Genomic DNA, 23,272 nt, shown 5'->3' with positions numbered 1-23,272 from the left:
GCTAGATGACCTAGAATTTTAAAATTACATGGTCTACTTATTTGAGTTCAAAATGTTATTATTGGACTAGCAATCAGAAGATTACATCACTTAATATTTAAGTTGTCAAACAATCCAATATTCATACATTGATTTTCTTGCATGGTCATGACTTGCATCATTTTAATGATTATATTTGTTCTACAATATTGTCCACTTACATTCTTCTAAGTTTTTTATATGGTGAGAATGCTCCAGGAGGAATGACCTTGATTGAGTTCTGTTCCAAACGTCTGCAATGAAAAAACCCAATTTTTAAATGGAAACATGAACTTTCAGATATGTTACATCAAGCTCAGGATCCATGCCAAGAGGTAAAGCACTAAAAGTGCTTTTCTTGAGGACATTTTCTTTTTTCCTCTAAAATTATTTGTGCTATCTCCTAAATGTGGAACAAGATTGAAATTAAAAATAAGACAATTTAAAAAATAATAAAACTATTCAAATTTTTAGGCATCACAGGTTATCATTTGTAACTGGATTCTATATAAAAAAGGAAGCAATTTTACGAAACGAGCATGGGGGACATTTTAATGACATACATATAAGAGAAATACGCAGTTATATATATCATATGTATATGATATACCTTTAGAGATAAGCATAACTCTTCCACAAAATAAGTTATGGTTGAATATTAAATTTTATAAACCCCCTGTTTCCATACCAAAAAAAATAAAATTATAGGTTGAAAAAATTGTTATAGTCACAAAAGTAACTTTGAAGCTATTTAGGAGGCAACAATTTAAATTTTAAACCCGTAAATGCTATAGACATTTTCAGTGAGACAATTTGGACTCTGGTCGATTCATTATGTGAAAAATTCACATAAAAACCAAGGCAGCAATGTGCATTGAAACACAACCAAAGAATTTTTATGATACACTAAAATTACAGATTTGAAAATAGCTCTGTGGTATCTTCTACTCTATGATCTTACTATCACAGAAAGCTAAGAATTTATGCATCTAGTTATGAAAGACACCAACATGATTTCATTAAGTCACTTGGTAAATATTTTTTATCAAATGATGTTTCCTCTTAACCTCATTCCTTCCATATAAACATCCTCAACACATTTCCCATCCTCTTTGTCTCTTCTGTTGTGCTCACTGCAGTGAACCACACAGCCCAGGTTCACTGGCCAACTGGCCTTCCATGACATTTAGCATGTGGTAGGCACTAGTGGAAGAGTGAAGGGTGGGGGACAAAAGCCTAAGAATTCCTGCATTCCTCTAAGAAAACTCACAGCACTCACCTCCTCTTCTTCTTAATTTCAGCTCCTGCCGCACTCACCTCCTAACTTGTTAACACTACCTTCTTCTTTGGTCTTTATGGTCTTGGGAATTTTTTTTCCCTGCGTCACCCGTGTACAACTCTTGAACCTATTCCCTATATTAAATCCTCCTCTTGAACGACCTGACACATCCTATATTCTCTTGCCTGGATTAAAAATATATATATTTACATACACATAAATAAAAATAAATATGGATACATATTTATTTTGTGTATATATGTGTGCATTTAAATATTATTTTACATGCATTTTTTTTTTCTGCTCAACAGGTTGTTACATCTCAAGGGGCAAATTTACCTCAGGAGACAAGAAAACAATCATCTGAAGAAAATATGGATTGGCATCTGCATTATTTATCTGGATCTTAAGAAAGAGGACATTTTTCTAAAGCTTTAAATATAGCAAAGAGTGTCTAAATCATTTCACTATTCCATTATTGATTAGTATGTCTTAAATAGATGGTTTAGAGAAGCTTTTTTTTTTTTTTTGCCTTGATCCATTCTTATAGTTAAATTTTAAGAAGTTTAAAACTTAATCAATAAAAATACAAAGAGCATAAGATCTAGATGGAATACAGTTGACCAAGAGACTTTCTCTGAATCTCAGCCCATGAAACTTCATATCAATGTGTTAAAGATCTGTTCACAATAACACAGTGCTATCATGAGGAAAAATTATGACCTCTTAGTGAGTAGTAGATTTCTTTAAAAGCAATATATAATTTGATTGCACAGTTACTTTTTATAAATACCATTTCAGATCCTTGAAAATAATCTTAAAAAAAAAACCACTGATAATTGTCCTTCATTCATTCTCTAACCCTACAAATAATTGGTGTTTCTTGTATAACTGGAAACCCAGATCAAAAGCAGACATATTCAGATCATCATGGAGGTTTTATTGATAAAGAGTCTAAATTTTCAGTTAGATTTCAAAGATGATTCTTCAATACAAGTTTTTGTTTCAAAATGCTACATTCAGTACTGAGACTTCTGAAATGTAAATATCCTGAATTCACAGATATGGACAAGCTAATACTAATACTACCATTTAATATGACTCCAGGTCTTTCTTGGAAAATTTAAAAGGCATTTATTATGTTACAGTCTCTGACCATAGCAGAATTTTAATGACCACTCAATCATTATTCTATTGGCAATTAAATACATGTTGTTACAATAATTTATGTTTAACTTAGTTAATTATATTGATATATATCCCTATTAAAGTAACAAACAAAACAAATATATATATATATACACATATATATATGTGTGTGTGTATATATATATATATATATATATATATATATATATATATATGATGAGTACGGCCAGTTTTTATAGAAAATGCATACTGAAAATGCTATAAAACAAAGAGAATGTATAATGAAGTAGTATGCAAAAGTAACACTTCAAACATAATATATTACTGCTGTATGTATCATTGCAATGTACCATGATTTCATCTTTAGGTTGAAAATTGCTTCACTTACAATATACCTAATAGAAAGCAAAGCGATGGCATGTACAATATATTTGCTTTCTTTTCTTTATTATCTATTTATTTTCACACTTTTTCAGGAAAAGTATTTGAAGAAAAACTTATACTGTTATTTAAACTGACTCAGCAGCTAATTGTTTTTTTATTACACTGTCTCAGCAGTCCATTAAGGAAAAAAAAAAAAAACATAATTGCATGCTTCATTCCAAGAGAAAGATTCTCAAGTAGGAAAATATACTACTAATGACAGATGTCAAACAAATTTTAAAAATTGCAAAATGCCTGTTGTCTCTTCTTTAAGAAAAACTTTAAGGATTTTAGAATAAAGTATTTTTCTTTCTCATTATGAGAACTTTAGAATATATTTTGTAAACTATAAATAACACTCATCACCCTACAATAAAAGAGAGGAAAGTGTTTAATATAAAAAATAAGAAACATTCAAGTTTTGGGTTAAGGTAAAAAAAAAAAAAGCAGAGCTAGTTTTGCTATCCTCTAATCTTCTGCTTTAATGGCAAAAATCTGCTGAATTTTAGAGAGTGCAAATTTGAATCCATTGTTCCATGAAGAATCTAATTAAAAGCATTCCAGGGTTACAAAAACAGATAGTATAATGGCTAAGATATATTTGCATGCTGAGGATGAAGCCTGCCCCCCACCCAATTTAAAGCCTTCCAAATGCCAATTCTTTGGAGAAAAGACAGTATTTTGATTTTGAAAGTAAAAATAGATTTAGCAAGTGAATAAGAGGAACTTCCATGTATTGATACTACAAAGAAGACTTTTTCATGTCAATGTGATCAGAACCTCTTTGTTTAAGAATTTATGTCATCAAATTAAAAATATTTTATCATTGTATACATATATGCATAATAATTTACTTATATGTTTATATACTGTCTATATAAAATCAATGCAATGACTGTTAGAGCTTCATCAAAATTAGAAGGAAATTTTAGTTGCATTCTCAATGAGATGAGAAAGCGAAGACAGTTTTCTAATTACTTCATTAAAAAAAACCTCATATGTGTTATGTATGTCCTTCCCCTTTCCCATCCATATATTTTTCTCTCTTGCTCTTTAATTCTTGTTATTTTATAGTAACAATTTTGTACATTTACAGTTCCTAAAGAATGAGAAGCAATTTCAATACAGCACTTTCTAGTTGTATTTCAAAGATTATAAACAATGGAAAATCATGTACTATCCCTCTGCTTTAATCCTGGGAACACAGCAGGTACATTGTTCAACCCAGTGAATTCCAATTCGGCCACATGTGGACTGAAGTTTTCTGTGGCTTATAAAGTTCTCTATAGTGGCTATTAGTGAGCAGATCTCACACCAGTAAGGCATAGACACATACTATGAGTGGGCAATTTTAAAAAATCCCAAACTAATTCTAAAAATTATTATAAGATATTAAACAACATTATTCTATTTTAAATTATACTCTCAGGTCACAGCATTAAATTCTTACACATTATTTTCAATTCAAACTATTTTGAGAAACTGAAAAAAAATAGAGTTTACATGCTAAATCTTCCACAGTGCTTCTTAATACCTCTTTAAATGCTTTTTATATGTGTTTACATGTAAATTTTTAACTTATTTTCTTTAATGATTAGAAGTATAAGATTTGGACTTATGTAGACTTGGATTAATTCTGAACCTGTCATTGATTAGTTATAAAAGCTTTTTTCTTTCTCTCTATTTTGGCATCTCTTTGTGAAATATGGAGAAAACAGAGTTTACCATAATGTTTTGGTAAAAAGTACATGAGATGTAAAAAAATACATGGCATTTTTCACCATAAAATTAGTAAAATAATTAAAATTTGAGAATATGTGTATTTATATATAAATATACATAATATATAGCATTATATGATTAAAATATCTACAACATATATTAGCAACACATACTCTTACATAAAAGAAAAAAGCTATTTCGTGATTTGTTCTCTAATGTGAAATAAATATGTGTGGTTCCAAACAAATATTTTTAAACCAATTAGAAGTACAATTTTGCAGATAACTATATATTAAACATGTACACATGTACTTACAATACACACTATTTCTAATTTCTATGATCAACATGATTAAACTATAACACTTTCTATAATTTGAAGACTGTCTTAGAAGCTCAGAAAGTTTTTACAAACCCAGTAAAATATGAATTTAGATTGATTGTGTCTGAAACATACAGCCCAGATGCTGATTATACATGGCAATAAAACTGACAGTTCTTTGCATTTTCTCCATCTGCTTTTAACATAAATGGCAAAAACAGCTGCCAGAGAATAGAACATGAATTTAATGGGGCGAGGGGAGGGGAGGTGCAATGACTTCAGCTTCTGAATCTTAAATTGCTCAATGTAGCCAATATATTTTCATCATAGAAAACCTCAGCCCAGCATTTGAAAAAGGAAGAAACATCAATATTCCTTTAACATTAGGGATCCTCTTACCTAGTTATAATAATTCCAAAGTAGGCACATTATATTTCTGGAAAGTTACTTCCAACTTTAGTAGTAAATGCATGTTGCTGAAATTCTTCATATGTCCCTATATAGAAGGACCCAGCATATTTTAGAGCATAATATTATTTTTTTTTCTTATAGCAGTCTCCAGAACATTCTAAGTTTAATAAATGTCTTCAACAGCTGAGTGAATATTGGCCTCCAGAGGGACATGCTTTGCATACAGCTAGCATTTTTGCCTTAGGACTGTGTCCATACTAATTGATTATCAGTCATCCCTATCTTGGGATGACTTGTTCCTGAAAATTATCCATTTCCTTAATCTTTTTTATTTCTTCTGATGTCATTCTAGAATATATTTGCTTGAGCGTAAATTCGGTTGACAATTTCATAGAAGAGAAATGACCTCTTTTTTTTCTTTGGGTCTTTAAACATTTACCCCAGGGAAAAAATGTGTGTGGATTTGCATGTTTGTGCACATGTGCATGTGTATACAGGTGTGTGTTTGTGTTTGAAGGCAGACACACTTTCTGAATAGGTATTAAAATGCCCACACAAGTATACATGTGGACACATATTTAAATGCAAACATATATGCATACATAATCAAATTGTTTAGATTTACCGCAAAAACAAATGGATTCACCAAATTAAGGATAGACTATAGACTCATAATGTCAATAACACAGTTTTCATATACAATTTTTTTTATCAATTTAAGAAATAAAAACAACAGTTCTGTTTTCATTTTTCCATAAATAACTACAACATATTGGACACTTAACTATGAATTAGGCACTAAGCTAAGTCTCACATGTGTTAATTGTTTTTATTTTTAAAACATTTGTAAATTATTTTTATATATCATTTTAAAAAGTACTTATCACTCAACGAGCCAATAATAGTCTCCATTCTCTTCCATCTCTGCACTAAGTTCTTCAAATTATTCAAATTATCTATTACCTTTTTCCTCAATCTAGATAATACTGTGATCGTGAGTAGCATTGGAATTAACTTAGTCTTTCTAGCTGATGAACCATAAATCTGTAACATAATTGTTAAAAAATAAACGACAATTTCATTCATTCTAAGATTGAGCAACACTTTGTACCCCAGATGTCTTCATTTTATGACAAAATCGACACATTTTGCATTTTATATGTGAGAGGTTTCCTTTTTTTTTTTTTTTTTCCCTGTAGAAGTTTTAGGGGATCAACTACAATAGTGATAGAATCACTTTCGGTAATAACTTCCCATCTCCTCTGCTTTCAAGTCTGCCTTCATTATCCCATGTAGAGACTGTGGCCAAGGCACTCTGGGTGGGCTCCCTTCCTCCAACCTGCTCTCCCTGCCCCAGGTTTCAGTGGTTTTTCTAACCAGCAAATCTAATCATATTACTCTCTGTGCCAACCCTTCTTTCATCGAGTCATCTCTGGACCAGTTCTTCTCACAGATTCAGCTTCCACTCATATTTTAACAACTGCAAACTTCTAATTTTCCCCAAACTCACACACTCTCTCACCTTTCTGGAATTTTACACAGGATTTTTCCCTGGAAAGCTAGTTTCTCTGATTGCAAAACATATCCTCAAACCTGAAGGTTTCTCAATTGTTCCAGACAGAGCATGGTTTTCCTTTCTCTATGTTCCATGTGCATGATGACTTCTTATATAGTTTTAAAAATCTTGTCTGTGTAAAGCTTCAATTGTCAGGACTGTTGATATTTTGAAGGTTGAGACTGTGTCCTTTCACTCATGGTATTTGATGCAGAGTAGGCATTCAAATATGTATATATTTTTAAATGCTACTTGTCTACCAGTTTTTCTTCTACTGCACTAGTACTCATCAGACTGTTTGAACTTTTTTCTTCTTTTATTTTATTTTTATTTTTCCCTCGTACTGGGGAATGAAACTACAGGTGCTCTATGACTGAACTACATCCCTATTCTTTTTTATTTTTTATTTTAAGACAGGGTGTCACTGAAATGTTGAGCCTGGCCTTGAACTCGTGATCCTCCAGCCTCAGCCCCTTGAGTGGCTGGGATTACAGACATGTACCAGTATGCCCAATTCTCTTTGGACTTCTAAAGAGAAACTAATTGGGATTTTCATTTCTATTGGGCACATTAATTGCTGCCCTTGTCATTTTTGTATGCCCTTCCCTCCATTTCATTTGTAATTTCACTAGACTCATTTTCACTTAATAAATATTATAAAATTTTGATTCAGTTTCTTATATGAAAGTCATTATAACTTTCTAAATAAATGATCATCCAAATCAACAAAAATGCATGCAAGCATCTGTGTGTATGTATGATATGCATATGTAATATATATATATATATATATATATATATATATATATATATATATATATATAGTATACATGTAACTTTTTGTGAAATTAGCTATAAATAAGAAATAAGTTGAGAAAAACATATATAAAATAATTTTCTTATCATAAGTACAAAGTTTTAATAAAAAGAGTTTCTTTGCAGGTAGTGGATATATACAGACACTTAAAAATAATTATTCAACTATTTCTTTAAATGTCAATTAAAGATTGCTCAAAATATGCATATAAATTTGAGAATTCTGCTAAAATAATACTCTAGTGATTACTAGCAAAATCAACTAAGGCTTATGGACCTAGAAGTAGAATTCAATATGCAAAACTAATTTTCCGTACACAATTTCATTGTGGAATTATCAAAATCGTAGTGCTTTGTATGGCTACCGATAACTAAAAATAATGAGACATGTTTATTCTGCGGGAACATACTACAGGACTCTCTTTTTGATGCTAAATAGTGAATTGGTGCTTTGTATTTTGTAGAAAGGTAAGTTATTATGTCTTTTTCTGGGTCCTTCTGATGAAATCACAATAAGAAAATTTCAGAAAACATAATACAAAATCATGAAAGAATAAAGATAATGGTGAATAATATTTGTGTGAAAGGTTTATTTTACATAAAATGACTTTATGACTACTCATAAAAATATCTGTAATGAAATATTACTATTTTGTTTTTCTAATTATATGTGTGCACTTAATCATGGTTAAAATATATTGACTTGCACATATATATTAATTATGGCTTTATTTTGATGCTAAGATTACTTATTTAATAATATTTCTATGAAAAATGATATATGATTCAATAGAAAAATAACTAGCCCTTTTATTGTACTTAGTGAATACTACCTAGTTTCTGCTGTTGTGAGAAACTCAAAGCAAAGTTTCATACTGTAACTCCAATTCCCTACTTCTCTGAAGACAAATTGACATAAAACACTAACAAAACTATTTTCCAACCCCCCCCAAATAAAAAGTTTTCTGATAATCTTTAAAGAATACATAATTTCCCACATTCTGTTTCAGTAGGAAGTCAAATGACCATATCACATTTTTTGCAAATTTTTTTTCCGTAAAGAAGGTGTTAATTATGATGCAAGACTTTTAAAAAGTGCTATATGTATTTCTAATAAACATAAATATTGAGAGTTTTTGATATTAGTTAATCTGAACAGCACAGTAGTGTAAAATACATAACGCCAAAGCCATATTCTAGGCTGGGAAATTAGATGAGTAGATCAGAAGAACCCTAAGTCTGAGGACACAGTAAAGCTGCAAATTGCTAAAAAGGGCTCCAGGAATGAAGTGCACTAGAATAACTGTGCATGGAAATAGAATTACCCTAATTTCCTTTACCATAAAGTTACTTTCCATTGCATAGAAACACTTTTTAAAATATTTTAAAATTACTTTTTAAATATTTTTGTAGGGAAAAATCTTTTCATAGTGAAAACACTTTCACTTGGAAATTATCAATCTAACTAACCAAGCAAACTTAGATGATACCCTGCTTTTTTCATAACAATATACCTAAAAATTTTTATATAATTTGCTTTAATTAAATATTTTATCAATATTGTATCAATAGTAAAGTCAAATTATTGTACATATACTATAAAATATAGGCAAACTGTATAGCATATTTACATTTAAGATTTATTTTTAAAAATCTGAATAATTAAAATAAAGACAACTAGTTACATAGCATGATAGCTGTGCAATTAGGTGGAACTTTGTTAAGTGCACACTAAACAATTAAAACTTCATGCTTGATCTCATATTTGTAATTCTTTTAAATCAGTCAATACAGAATGGAAAGGTTGATCAAATCTAAATTGCACACTCCTACATATAGATAGTCTGAACACATTTAAACGTATGGACTCAAAATTAGATTTTGTTTAATAGAAGTATGGAGTCAGTATTTCAGAAAGTATAAATGCATAAATAGCCTGTAAAAGGTTTAAACATATATAAGAGGAAATATTTGGACAAAAGTGGAGAAGAAGAAAGTTTCTAAAGTTGTCTTCAGTATCATAATTTGTTGTAATCATATGAGTGTTCAAGAAACTCTGCTATTTTCATTGCTTTTTAATTATACATATGATGATCTAGAGTATAGAAAAAGAATAAAAGTACCCCCAAAGCTCATATTTAATCACCATCATTAGGAGTCTCTTTCAAGAGCCTTCTTTACTATTGCAGTAGTGTAATAGGGTAAGTGAATTCCCTTGACATTTTATCCATTTGATTTGCACCTCCAATAAAATTATTATAACTTCTCAAAATCTGTAAGGCATCTTTGAAGACATTAGAAGGAATGCCAAAGACCTAGGCCTGAGAAGTTTGCTTCCATAATTCTGCCCCTTCCCACAATTTGAAGTTTTCCCTGATCTCTCAGACGAATGAAACCAAAACAAACCAACAAAAAACTGTGGCTTCCCAGCCATAAACAAAAGCAGCCGCAGAGTAAATAAGCCCTGCTAAATTATCACAACCCACATTCTCACTAAGTATTTTCCACGATTTACGGAATTTCTGTAGAACAACTTAAAAAAGGTGCTATGCCACAGAAAAGTCTATCCCTGGATTGAAGAGAACAAAATGTCTGCTTTATGACAGTCCATTGCCTGTATATAAAATCTTAACGCCTCAAAATGTTATTGAAGGAATTAAAAGTTTGATACACAGAGAATCAATTTGCTATTAAGGGTTCTGTTGCCACGGACTTGACTGTGTCCGGACTTGCCTGAGGCACTCAACCCCTTTGAGAACAGGTTTTCACCAGAAGAGTTTAAAGCAGCAAAGTGATAGGAAGATTCCAGGGCAAAAACATTATCTTTATTTATGCCTAATTTTATCTTACATTACACATTTTCTCTATCTACGCTCTCTTCATTTGATTCATATTCCTTTGTCATTTTTTTTAACTATGAAAAACAGAGACTCAGGAGATCTCCAGATGGTGGGCCCAAGACTCCTCCCACCTGCTGTCAACACTGTCCTTATCTCAACTCACACTTTGAGAAGTACTGGTGCATTAAGTGGTGAGAAAAAATAACATGGTACTGCCCACATCAAGCTTGCTGTCTAGTAGGAGAGTTTGACATTAATCAAAAATATCAAATTCAACTGTGGTATGGTCTATACCGAGAAAATTCGAGAAATGCAGAGAATAAGAAAGATGACATTATTATCATAGCTTATGGATATGAAGTGAAAAGAAACAGATCTCAGTTTTGCTAGGTAACTTTCTTAAAAGTTTCTCCCCTTCAGTTTTTCTAAGTTTTGATCTTTCTCTCTTTGTGACTTTTTCAGTTTTCTCTTTTACATTTTCCCACAAAGACCAAGTTTAGTCTGCCTTTCTTTTATACTGGGATCCAGAAAGGTAGGCTTTGTGGTCAGGTAAATCTAAAATGGAAGACAATTTAGCCTTCCTAACTTTTTTCATTTTCTCTCTCTCTCTCTCTCTCTCTCTCACACACACACACACACACACACACACACACACACACACACACCAAAATGGAAGAGGTTAATGTTTGAGAGATTGAGAGATTTGAAATAAAGGTCTATAGTCTGCTTTGAGAGAAAATTTGACTTTAGAGAAAGATGGCCAAGACTAATTTGTATGGTTAAATTTGATTCATATCTGAAGAAGAAGCAGAGTGATTAAAAGCTGAATTGGTCAGCTCAGAATAAAGAAAAAGAATATTGGAAACATGTAAAGAGTGGAATCCAAACCCTTATGGGGAATGGATGAACTTAATTAATTTTCAATATCCAGGCCCCATTTAAGCTAATGCCATTAAACATTTTATTTGTATAACTTTTCTCTTACTGCTTTAATCCTTCTAAAGTACAACTTTGTTGCAGGGAGATAATAGGCTGTTTCTTATAGTTTTATTTATTAAATATTAGTATAGCTATATCTTTTCAGGATAAATCCCATGCTAAGTGTTTAATTAAATTTTAAAATTATCCATTCATCCAATAGGTATTAATCAAATATTTATCAAGTGTCTACCATGCGCGAAGGTGCTAAATCTGTTGCTGGGTATTCAGTGGTGATCAGAATCAAACTAGTTTCTGCCTTCATAGAGCTTACAGTTTAGCAATGAAGGCAGATGCTAAAAAATAACCACAAAATAAATATATAATTAAAAGATGTGATAATTAAGTGTAGTCAAAATCAGAATCTTAGTCCACAAATAGGGAGGCAGATCCTAGACCAAGGCAAAATCATCAGTATAAAGAGGATTTGTGGAGAAATCTACCAGTTGTTTTCTAACACATTCTTCTGCATTATTTTCTCTATTTAACTTAATTTAATTTAATAAATAGTCCATAACAGGACAATGAGAAGCTGAAATTATATGATGCTTGTGCAGCGTTCTACATGGAAGTTATTAGATACATGTTAGCCTCTTTCTATTTTTCCTTCTTCAAATTTTGTCTTTAAAAGAATATTTTTCTTCTATGGCTTAACAAATAATTTTTTAGCAGGTGCCACAGAATGGTTCTGTAGTTGAAAACATGAAAAAGAAAAATAAAGACTCTCATGATTATGTACCTAGATTTATAAGAGTTGATCACTTCTCTACAGTACATAAAATACATACTTTTTTTAGAATTATGAGAAAGCTGCAAAAATAAAGATATTCCACACAACAGAAAAACAATTCACTATTAAAAATATCTGATGACATGAAATAAAGGAATTCTACTGATAATTTAAATATTTTAATAGTATAATTTAAATATTTTAATAGTATAAAGGGAGTTTATAATTTTCAGTTCATCAGGTATTAAAAGCCTGGAATTTATGCATATTAAATATGTCATATAATAATTTTATTTCCATTTTATTAAACTTTCCTATGTTCTTTATTCTTATAAAAATAAAACAGTAATGAGAAAAATAAGTCACTAAGGAAGTAAGATATGTTGCTATAATAAATGAGAATGAACGTACCTCATTTGTGTTAAAAGATCAATATGTTCTCTTACTAAGATGCTCTACTGATAAAGCTGATAAATGTAATAATCAGGAAAGTAAAATTCACCTACAGCTTCAAATATGCTTTCATCTTTACACATATATTTAATTCATGGTAATTTTATCTGATACTCCACCACCTCAATATGGGCAAACTCAATGGGATGTATTATTTAGTATGATTTCCATACTACTCAATTCCACCATTACATAAAATCTATAGATTATACAAAGTAGAAGACAAGCCCCGAGATTAAAAAATAAAACAGACTGCCTAAGATAAACCATTTCAAATATTCCATTTTGCTATCAATACATTATATTATTTCTTCTGTAACTTATTCTTCCTTTGTCACTCTATAAAACTGCTTTTGTTCTCCTTTCCTATGATTGTATCTGATCATTTTCTTCTTGTGTTCAGAAGATCTTGCTCCCATATATATCTTATTTAACTCTCACACCCTCATCACTCCATTCTTTCTTTCTTATTTTCTAAAATCACAGGTTTCTGCATCTTGAAACGTTTGTTCTTCAGAGCAACATTGTTTTCCAAGAATCCTTTCTCAAATTCTTCCAATTTCTCTGCACCTGCCATCTCTAATATTTTCAACATTCCCTTTCTTAACACTCTGAAAAGTGGCTGACTTATCTATCACCCTATTAGAAGTAGATCCTCTGTATGATGATCAAATTCCAGGACTGCTTTTCAGAACACAGCTTGGTTTATTCGAAGCAGTCTCTTGCCTCCCTCAGCAGATCATTTTTTTTCCTGGAGGCCCCCTCCTGCCTTCCCTGTCACTTCCCTTTCCTAGACGTAGGTGGGCCCTTGGTCTTCTCTTGCTCTTCTTTTAGACACTTAAAGGCTTTAAATATCACCTTTGTTTTTGTTAGGTTAACTACTCCAAAATCTTTGCCCCTGGTCCTTGTCTTGCTCTGGACCTAAGGTAGGTCACATCATTTTAGCACCTCTAGCAGAGCCATTGGCACTTCCATACTTCACAGGTTGAGCCCACCCTCACGTCCCTTGCCAGGTTTGGTTTTGCTCCTCAGCTCCTCACATGCAATGATAGAACTGCCACTTCCCCATCACCTGTGCTTGGAAGGCTGGCATCATCTTGGTTCATCCTTCTCCATTATTCCCTCATCTCATCAAATGCCAACTCCCATTAATTCTGCTCCTATACTAGGTACTGTATTCGTCTCCATTCCACTATTCCTCCTGTTCCCCACTAGCTCCTGCTCTCCGGCATCTCTTGCAGATCAATGTAACAGCTTCCTAAGAGGCCTCCTGTATTACATTCCTTTCTTTTGCCACATCACTGACACAAAGCTACCAGACAAATCATCTGAAAGACTCACTTAAGACTCCTGTGTTTAAATGCGTCCCACGTAATGTCTAAGATGTGAACAGTATGAAGACCCTCCATGAAATGGCTGCAACCTGTTTCCAACTTTATTTTCTTCTACACTGTCCAACATCAAATGTCAGTCAAAATGAATTCCTGTTTTATTGTATTGTGTCCTTTTATCCTGACTGTGATGCTCCTGATGAACTACTAGTTCTGAAAGCCCTTTGATCATCTCTGTATTTGTACTCACTATTGTTCTTTCAAGGCTTAACTCAGGTTTTACCTCCCCCTGAAGGCTTCCAGGAATGAAGTACCATTTATGGAAAAATTACTATATGCTAAGCATATATAGCTCTATGTGTTAATGATTTCATTTCAAACTGATAAGAACACTTAGTTTCAGATGGAGAAACAGGCTCATAGACAATAAGTAACTTGCCCTGTCTCAGAGTCAGTATATGGCAGGCAAACCTGCAATTCTAGCTGAAGTGTTCTGACTGGGTCTTGCCCTCTACTTATTGCCCTCTGTAATAACTTCAACTTTGTGTTCATTCCTTATAACATTTTTACTTTGTACCTCATTTCAAGTTATCAAATTGGATATCAAATTTTCTAGTCATATAATGAAGAACTCAGAAAAATTCATGGTGCCATTATTTACTTAATAATCCTCGTGCTTGGATAGATGATGAACACACAATTCTCCTACTCAAAAACCACGTCTCTTTACTATCAACTTCATCATATCTCCTCTTTTCCAACCGAACTTAAAAGCCTTCTGTATCTCACAGCTTTAAAATTAGATGCAGTTGTCTTTCTTTGGACATTGTTTTCTATGATGCCTCAGTGTGAACCTATTACTCTAATTAGGATCAACTATACAATCTCTCAAATATTTCACTCACTGCTACCATTTTCCTCTACTTTCTGATGTTTCTCTTTCAAGGAACATTATGTGACTCTTCCCAAACCAGACCTTATACTTCTTTAAATGTTCAACTAAAAAATATCTACAAATCGTTCTTATAGTTAACGTATTATTTCATCAATTAAAACTTTGCTGCAAATACTATCATCACATGCATATGTTATTTGGGCTATGTGTCAAATCTTCACAGATTTCGGAGTTTGCAAAGTATTATGACTTATGCTCCAAAGCTCTGAGCATACTATTCAATGTGCATTACTTTGAAATAATGGCAGTGGATCTTCTAAACTAAGGTTACGCTCAAATAAACTAGAGTAGTTACTTTATTATAGAAATTTAAAAATATAGAACAGTTTTTGAAAAAAAAAGTTTTTTATCTTTATTTTTTTCCTTTCACAAGAAGTTGGTTCTATATTATTACTTCAATCAAAAATATCTAAAAAATCATTTACTGAGTTGTGACTTAGAATTGGTCAATGATATGATGGGCTGGGTGTTTAGAGGAGCCTTTTAATTAATGGATATTGAGGTAAAGATCCCCCTAGTGCTTCCTTCTCGGGATGGTAAAAGCATTCCATTTAAGTCTTACATGACCTTGTTTTTTTCCACATGACTTATCTCTGGCAAGAACACAGAAATGCATTCAGCAGCTGCATGCAAAATATGTATGCATTACTTCATCAAAATAATTTGTTTTTGATGGAGGTGGGACTTGACTTGACATCATAATATCCATTTTATAGTGTGCATTGGACTAACCATTCCAACAAAGTAATGTAACTTCATTTTAAAACATGAGCTCTTGAGAAGTCAGGACCTCCTCATCTTGTTAACTTGCTTCTATGGTTTATTCTTCCCAGCTGAGTCCCTCTTTGTATCCCTACTGCTTTAAGCTAGAAAAGGACAAAAGCAAATATTCGGTCCCCAAAGTTTGAACTAGGTACATCTCTTTTTTCTCCCTAAATAGCCTAAGAACACTTTTTTTTTTAAAGGGGAAGAAAAAGCACTATTCTTCCTTTAAATGTATTCCTTTAATTCTGCCTATGGAGAAAAATCCTAGGCAATTTAACAAGGTACTTAATTAAACAGAGTAAGGGTCAATACACTTCTGAAGAGAACATTTGTCTAAGCTAATTGATCAGATGTGCCTTTAATAAACCCAGAATCTCCTAAAAAAAAATCATGGTTTGTTCAGTGGGGAGGTAGAGGGATAGGAAAGATCGCAGTGCACATACATTTCTGTGATAGTCTCTGGCAGGTTTGTGGGGATCTCAGTGAGACCTTTACCGCGACAGTCTACAATATTGTTGCTACAGGTACAAGCAGCCGGGCAGTGCAACACACTACAGGAAGGAGCCATGAACGACTGATGACCTACAAGAGAAACACACGATTAGATTTCTCCTCCCAAATTTCATAATTGTGAAACGTTCAGACTGAGGTCAATTAGCAAAATATGTGACAGAAACAAACTTCTCTAAATGCTCAACTACAAAACATCCTTTATTTCTAAAATGTACGGTAGGAAACATGCAGTTACATTTATTAGATGAAGCAAATGAGATTTTGACAACTGGTCATGAAAGTGGCAGTTTTCAAAATTTGAAAAAAAAAATTGTGAGAGGCTAAGTTCATATTCAAGAAAAGAATTCTATTCAAAGTTTTGAGTTCCAAAAAAAGCAGCAACTTCAGATTAATCTCTATTCATTTTTAATAAGCTTAAATAAAGCTTGATTTTTTCCAAATTTATGTAGTTTAATTTACTTTGTCTCACAAAAAAAAAAAAAAAAGAAAGTAAGAAAAAAGAAAGAGAAACAAATATGTAAAACTCCCATCTTGGTAGACATACCATTGCTCAAGTTACTGTATGCCAATAAAGTGGGAGGAAAATTAGATAATACTAAGTTTGATGTCTGAATAGGTTCAAAATTACTGCTTTCTTTGAAGTCATTATAATAGATAGTCTGAAGTCATTCTTCAATTGTTAATCTATATTATTCTTTTTGCTTGCTACACATGATTTAAAATTTGACCATAAATATATATATATATATATATATATATATATTTTACTAGTCAATTTTTAGAAACAAAACCACTTTGCAAAGAGATTTTTCTGTTTGAAAGATGAAGGACAGAACGCCAGCAGGACCGTAGCAAGCAGGTTTTCTGGAGGAAGCGGAAACAGCCCTCACAACCTGCAGGGGAAAGGCACTTGGCGATGCTGGTGTGCCAAGAGGCTGTGAGCTACCTGCTAACCCTGCACCTCCAGACAACCTCTCAAACTACAACAATGTTACCAGTCTAGAAAAGAAAGTTCAACTTGCCTTCTTCCTCATCTAGAAAACAGGGAGGAAAAAGTGAAGAGAGAAAAAAAGTGGTTAGTAGCGAATTGTTAGTCATTTCATTTTTTAATTCTTTAAAAAGCAATCAGACCTCTTGAAAACTTCTCATAACATTGTAAGAGAACTATTTTAGATCATAAAAAGTATGGAAAAATACATGCAAAGTTCTAAAAGGTAACAATAAAATAGAATAAAGTACTAGCAATGTGTCCTCACTCCTTCAGAAACCATGAACTATTTATACATTACATTGGTCCCTTTGTATTTTGGGGTATTGGTTCCAGAACCCCTGTGAATACCAAAACCTGTGGATGTTCAAGCCATTTATATAAAATGATGTATAATTTGGATATAATATGTGTACATTTTCTGTTATGCTTTAGATCATCATTAGAATAATTATAATACCTAATACAACATAAATGCTATGCAAGTAGTTGCTATATTGTATTGTTTAGGGAATAATCACAAGAAAAATCTGCACATGTTCAGTACAGATGCAATTTTTTTCCACATATTTTCAATCCACACTTTGTTGAATCTGTGATTGAAGAAATAAATCACAGCTATGGAGAGCCAAGTACATATGTATTTTATAAAAATTGTTTTATTATATCTTCAAGTTATTCCTGAAGCAAAACTAGACCTATATGTATAAAATACATTATGTACCAATATGGATGTGTGTGTGTGTGTGTGTGTGTGTGTGTGTGTGTATACCGACTAGATCAAGACCCTTGGATTCAACCATGTGAACTTGAAGATTATTTTTCATCATATTTTAATCTCTAACACATAGATAAAATTACATTCTCCTGTGGTTGTTTTGGACAGGAAATGACATAATTACATGTGAAACAGAGAAAACAGAACTCAGTAAATGCTAGCCACATGTTATCTTACATAGCACATCTTATTTTTGCTTTCAGCTTGTTACTTAAACAAGTCATGTATTTGTCTTAAGTAAAACTGAATTATTAATATATTTTTTAACACAAAAATACTTCATCACTTTGCATTTATAGTTGAGTTTCTCTGAATTTCTAAGCAGGGGTCTAGGATTAGCTAAACCTTTTTCAGTTATTAATATAAAAGTAGATTTAAATTGCTACAGTGGAGGGGGTAGAGAGAGAGGAGGGGAGGGGAGGGGAGAGGAGGGGAGGGGAGGGGAGAGGTGGGGAGGGGGGAGGGTGGAGGATGGGAAAGGCAGCGGAGCACAACAGACACTAGTATGGCAATATGTAAATCAATGGATGTGTAACTAACGTGATTCTGCAATCTGTGTATGGGGTGAAGGTGGGAGTTCATAACCCACTTGAATCAAAGTGTGGAATATGATATGTCAAGAAATTTGTAATGTTTTGAACAACCAACAATAAAAAATTAAAAAAAAAATAACTGCCAAAAAAAAATAAAAATAAATAAATAAATAAATAAATAAATAAATAAATTGCTACCTAATGGGAAGATAAAATGTTGTAAGTAGAACTACAATCCAGGAATTTCCTATATTTTCCCCAAATAAAATCAGAAATATCTTAGGGACAAATAACTATTAGTTGCCAATCATGTACAAATACCTTAAGACAGATTATTATCATTGCTATAAAAGAAGTTCTCTGTAGAGTGATTAGTGCAGGCTCCCACATGTTAGTGAACAGCCCGCAAACCTTGGAAGCATGCATTCTTTACATCCCTTTACATAAAAGCAGCCAGAAATACTAGAACATCTTTGTTCTTTCTCCCTTACCGCTGCAGACAAATTCTCGTTTTTGAACCTCTGCGACATTATGGCCTCTCAGGTGAGAAGGGCCCATGCACTGAGTGTACAGGCCCACCCGGGGCCTTTGGCGAAGCCAGTCGGAAAGCCAGGCCAGGTGGCAGTCACAGTACAGGTTGTTTGAATGGAGTCGGCTAAATGAGAGGAAAGAAGATTAAAGCAAGAAAACAGAAGATAGTCATTTCAAAACTTGAAACATTAGTTATAATATATCCTTATTTCCTAATATAGAAATAGATTAAACTTACCAACCTTCAGTCTAATTATTTTTTGAAAAACTAAATTGGCTCACAAGCACAGAATCAAGTCCTTTTCTTTATCCTGAGCTAAACAAATACACAGAAATTGGAAAAGGACAATAAATAAAATTATTTTGCTTATGTTCATTCAAATGGGTAAAGAGAAAATAATCAGTTCAAGGATAAGTGCTCTGCAGTTCCAACCATGCTGAGAGCAAATGGAGATCCGATGTGGGGGAGTGGGGAGCCAGGGAAGGGAACAAGTTATAAAAGCTGTGACTCTCCGTCAGAAGTATCAGTAAGTCCTGCCATTATTAGTCTCTATAGAAACTGCTTGCAAAGTCCTTTTAGCAGGCCACTTTTTGCTGAACAAGACAGAATAATAATTCAACATAAAATGCTTATTTTTCAAATCCCTATTCTGATTTCCTTCTTTTTGTGTTTAATCACAGAAAAGGGATTAGCTGATTTTGGCTCTTGGGGACCTATCCCCAAAGAGCACAGACTGAAATTAAAAGGCGTAAGTGGCTGGGAGAGAAGGAACTGCATCCCATCTAGGTTGGCAAGATCCATACAAGATCAGGGATTGCTTCCAAGTGGCAAATGGCACTTCTCCATTAATAAAATATCTGACAAATGTATCCACTAAATTAGGTAAATGACTTCAAACTGGCTTTTATGTTTTCTCAAACTAAAGGATATTCAAAGCTATAAATCAAAGGACCATTCCCAGAATCATCTATGACATAGTAATACCATTTTAGTCCTTTTTAGCTGATGTGTTCAATTCTAACCCAATAACAGTAATGGATAGTAAAACATGGAACTCAGTCCAGAAAGATAATTGGACTATAAAAATGGAATTTTTAAGTAGCAGTGATAGTATAGAATAATGAACCAACCAAAGCAAGGGGATTTAAAGTTAAATGACTGCTTTACATTCTCCTTGAGCCTTTGGATAGGGAACAGACTGTTTTGTATCAAAAGGAGAAGCCATGCCCCTGAACAAAACATTATATTTTGGGAAAGCTAGGTGACCTCTGGCTTGGTTTGCTTAGAAGTCAAAGTGCTACTCTTTGGATGCCACAGTGACACATTCTTGTTTCAAATCTTGTTTCCCTCTAAATCTACCACACTGAATGATTCCAATTAGGTGTGCATAAATTTGGAATGAGAAAAAGGATATAAAATTTTAAAAAGCTGATCAGTGAGACAAACCAGTGTGTGTCTACAAAAAAATAAGGAACATTATCAGAACTGTAGATAATGGATGTTTTTACAAGTTTCAATTCTGCAAAGACAGAAAATATGATCAGTTGCCTTTTTTAAAAAAAAATTGACTAATATAAATAAGAAACTAATGTTTTAAAACTATAGTTTGAGTGAACTGGACTATTAATAAGATATATTAGTTTCAATCTGATAGCCCCAAGAAAACAAAATTTACTTATGCTCATATACATTTATAATTTCTTTATTTTCACTAACTCATATTCCAAGGGAACTATAATGATGTATTATCACATACAGAATTTGATTTAAGTGAGAAAAAGATGATATTAATTTGCTATTGCTGAATTCGTTAAGAAGCTAGCAATTCAACTGATTTTAAATTTTTTTTTTAGTTGTATATGGACTCATATACAAACTTATTTATTTTTATGTGGTGCTAGGATCGAATACAGTGCCTCACACTTGTGAGGCAAGTGCTCTGCCACTGAGCTACAACTCCAGCCCTCCATAAATTTTTTTAGAGAGAGAAAAATAAATATTTTTTCAGTTATAAGATTTTATAAGATGAGAAACATTTTGAAAATCCAATCGAAACAAATGTGCCTGACTTCAAAACATTTTATCCTCAAGAAGTGCACTGCCTTGGCTTTTTTCTTAACCATTTCACACATGTTATATGTAATATATTTTTAGGTCAAGGTGATTTTGAAACCCAGTTCAAATAACATTTACCTGTGAAAATACTACAACTAAATACTCCCATCCTGAGCTTTAAAGAATAATTTTTTTTAAGAGAAAAGTTGACTATACCTAATAATTTGTTACAAAATCATATTTAGTCACCAAAAGTATCTTAGTGCCCATCTTAACCCCTGAAAAGATATTTTTAAATATAAATGCTGACACAACCTTAATTATAAAAGCACAAGAAGGTGATGCTGTAATTTTACATTACAAAGAATGTCTGAGAAGCAGTTGAGCTTTATTAGGTCTGCTCGCAGTGCAGTAATAAAATCATAAAGATTTCTCATTTATCATTTTTGACAGCCAATCAAGGAGTCTTCTATTTCTTAATGAAATGTGACCTCTACAAGAGCTCAATGTAAACTTTTTTGTTGTTGCTGTTTTACTCCAAGCTTCCCCTAATGCATACACTTCAAAGGAAATTTTCATAATAACAGTTCATTTACTAAAGTATCATTTCTAGATTTGTTTTTAAAGTTTTGCTTTCCTTTTTGTCTCCATAATGAATTAATTGTCCTGTTTTTGGCCTATTAGAAACCGCCCTTGAAGAACATCCTTAATCAATTAAATATGTCTTCATGAATATTGTGACTACTTACAAAGTCCTAAGTTTAGGCATATGGTTGAAACTTGCCACAGAAAGCCTAGTAATGTTGTTATTGTTGAGAGTGCTGTAAAATAAAAGTTAGAAATTTTAGATATGAAAGAAATTAAACATTTTATATATTAGATAGGTCAAAAACTTCTACTATGTTCATGTAGAACAGCTAACTACCTGGTGGAGAAGTCATAGAAAATGCACTATTTCACAGTGATAACAACTCTTATTCTTGAACATATTACTATATATTTGGTTTTATTCGACATTTACTACAAGTGTATGGCTTTTCTAGGAACAATCCTGGTTAATCCTTTTCTAGGAACAATCCTGGTTAATTACATATCACCTTGGGCACCTTGTGCATGTATGTCTACTTACGAAATGGGTTAAAGAATTAACAGGACAGTCATGGTTGATAAAAACTGCACAGTTACCTTTCTTTGGAGAGGTATCATGTATATATTGCCCATGGGTAAATAAATACACTTGAATTTTCCAACTGAAATCTCATAGCAGCAACACCATACCATTAGTGTCATCTTAGAACACTGCACTAATCATTCTCTACTGTGGATGTTGGCTGCTGCTAAAATTTGGGTAGAAGGACACCATATTTGCATCAAGTGGGGATGAAGCAGTGTTATCTAGCAGTATATTAAAAAAAAAACATCATTTACTATAACAGCTGTAGTCACAGCAGCACATATTGTCCTCCATTTAGTGTAGCATGATAGAAATGATGGCCTCTTGAGGTATACTAGGAAGATGAGTGGTCAAAGAAGTTACAGTGAAAATAAATATATCTCTTGCTTGCTTCACATTTTTCCTATATTTCCCCAACATGAGCTTTGCTAGTTTATTATTATTCAATATTATTATTATTTTGAGGGTGGGAAAAGAGATCAGTTGAAAACAAAATTATTTGAGAAGAGAAACCTAGTTCAAATATCAGGATTTTTAAAATGGCATTGGAAAAAGATCTCATTCTGCTTTAGCATAGGAAAATTCCAGAAGCTTTTGGAGAACATTAGCTGACTAATTCTATCTTTTAAAGGTCCTACAAAAAGCAGTCATTTTTTCCTAAGTGATTTAATTCAAATCTCCAGGTTAGTTCTTACACATCTTTCAAAACTGGATGGTAAAGAGAGTCAATGAATATTATGGGTCTGTGACCAATATGCCCATCCACTGAGAAATTTAAGTCAACCCCTCAATGTTGCTGGAACATCCCATATGCCACCACTCATAACCGCAATGCTCAGCTGGTCTGCAGCGGTCACACACACATATATTCAGCTTAGCACAAATACACTCAATTCGTAGATTGTTTGAAATATTTCAGTTAGTGGCAAATATTTTAAAAATAGGGGAACTG

The 23,272-nt window shown here is 32.6% G+C and overlaps 1 protein-coding gene across 3 annotated transcripts in view; it reads right to left on the bottom strand.

Moving 5' to 3' along the window:
- The window catches only part of Slit2 (slit guidance ligand 2), a 331,792-nt gene that overhangs the window by 86,079 nt on the left and 222,441 nt on the right, over positions 1–23,272 (bottom strand). For 2 of the 3 annotated variants that reach the window (XM_027936326.3, XM_027936338.3), the window contains exons 7-10: positions 21,896–21,967; positions 19,051–19,214; positions 16,191–16,329; positions 201–272 (exon numbers count right to left, since the gene is read on the bottom strand). In XM_027936326.3, coding sequence (XP_027792127.3) covers positions 201–272; positions 16,191–16,329; positions 19,051–19,214; positions 21,896–21,967 — 447 coding nt within the window. Of the gene's footprint in view, positions 1–200; positions 273–16,190; positions 16,330–17,282; positions 17,295–19,050; positions 19,215–21,895; positions 21,968–23,272 lie in introns of all 3 variants that reach the window. The other variant, XM_027936332.3, reaches the window with a different exon arrangement.

The sequence above is a fragment of the Marmota flaviventris genome, chromosome 7, assembly GCF_047511675.1.
Source record: "Marmota flaviventris isolate mMarFla1 chromosome 7, mMarFla1.hap1, whole genome shotgun sequence".
Classification (NCBI taxonomy): domain Eukaryota; kingdom Metazoa; phylum Chordata; class Mammalia; order Rodentia; family Sciuridae; genus Marmota; species Marmota flaviventris.
This window is presented reverse-complemented; position numbering and strand designations above follow the sequence as displayed.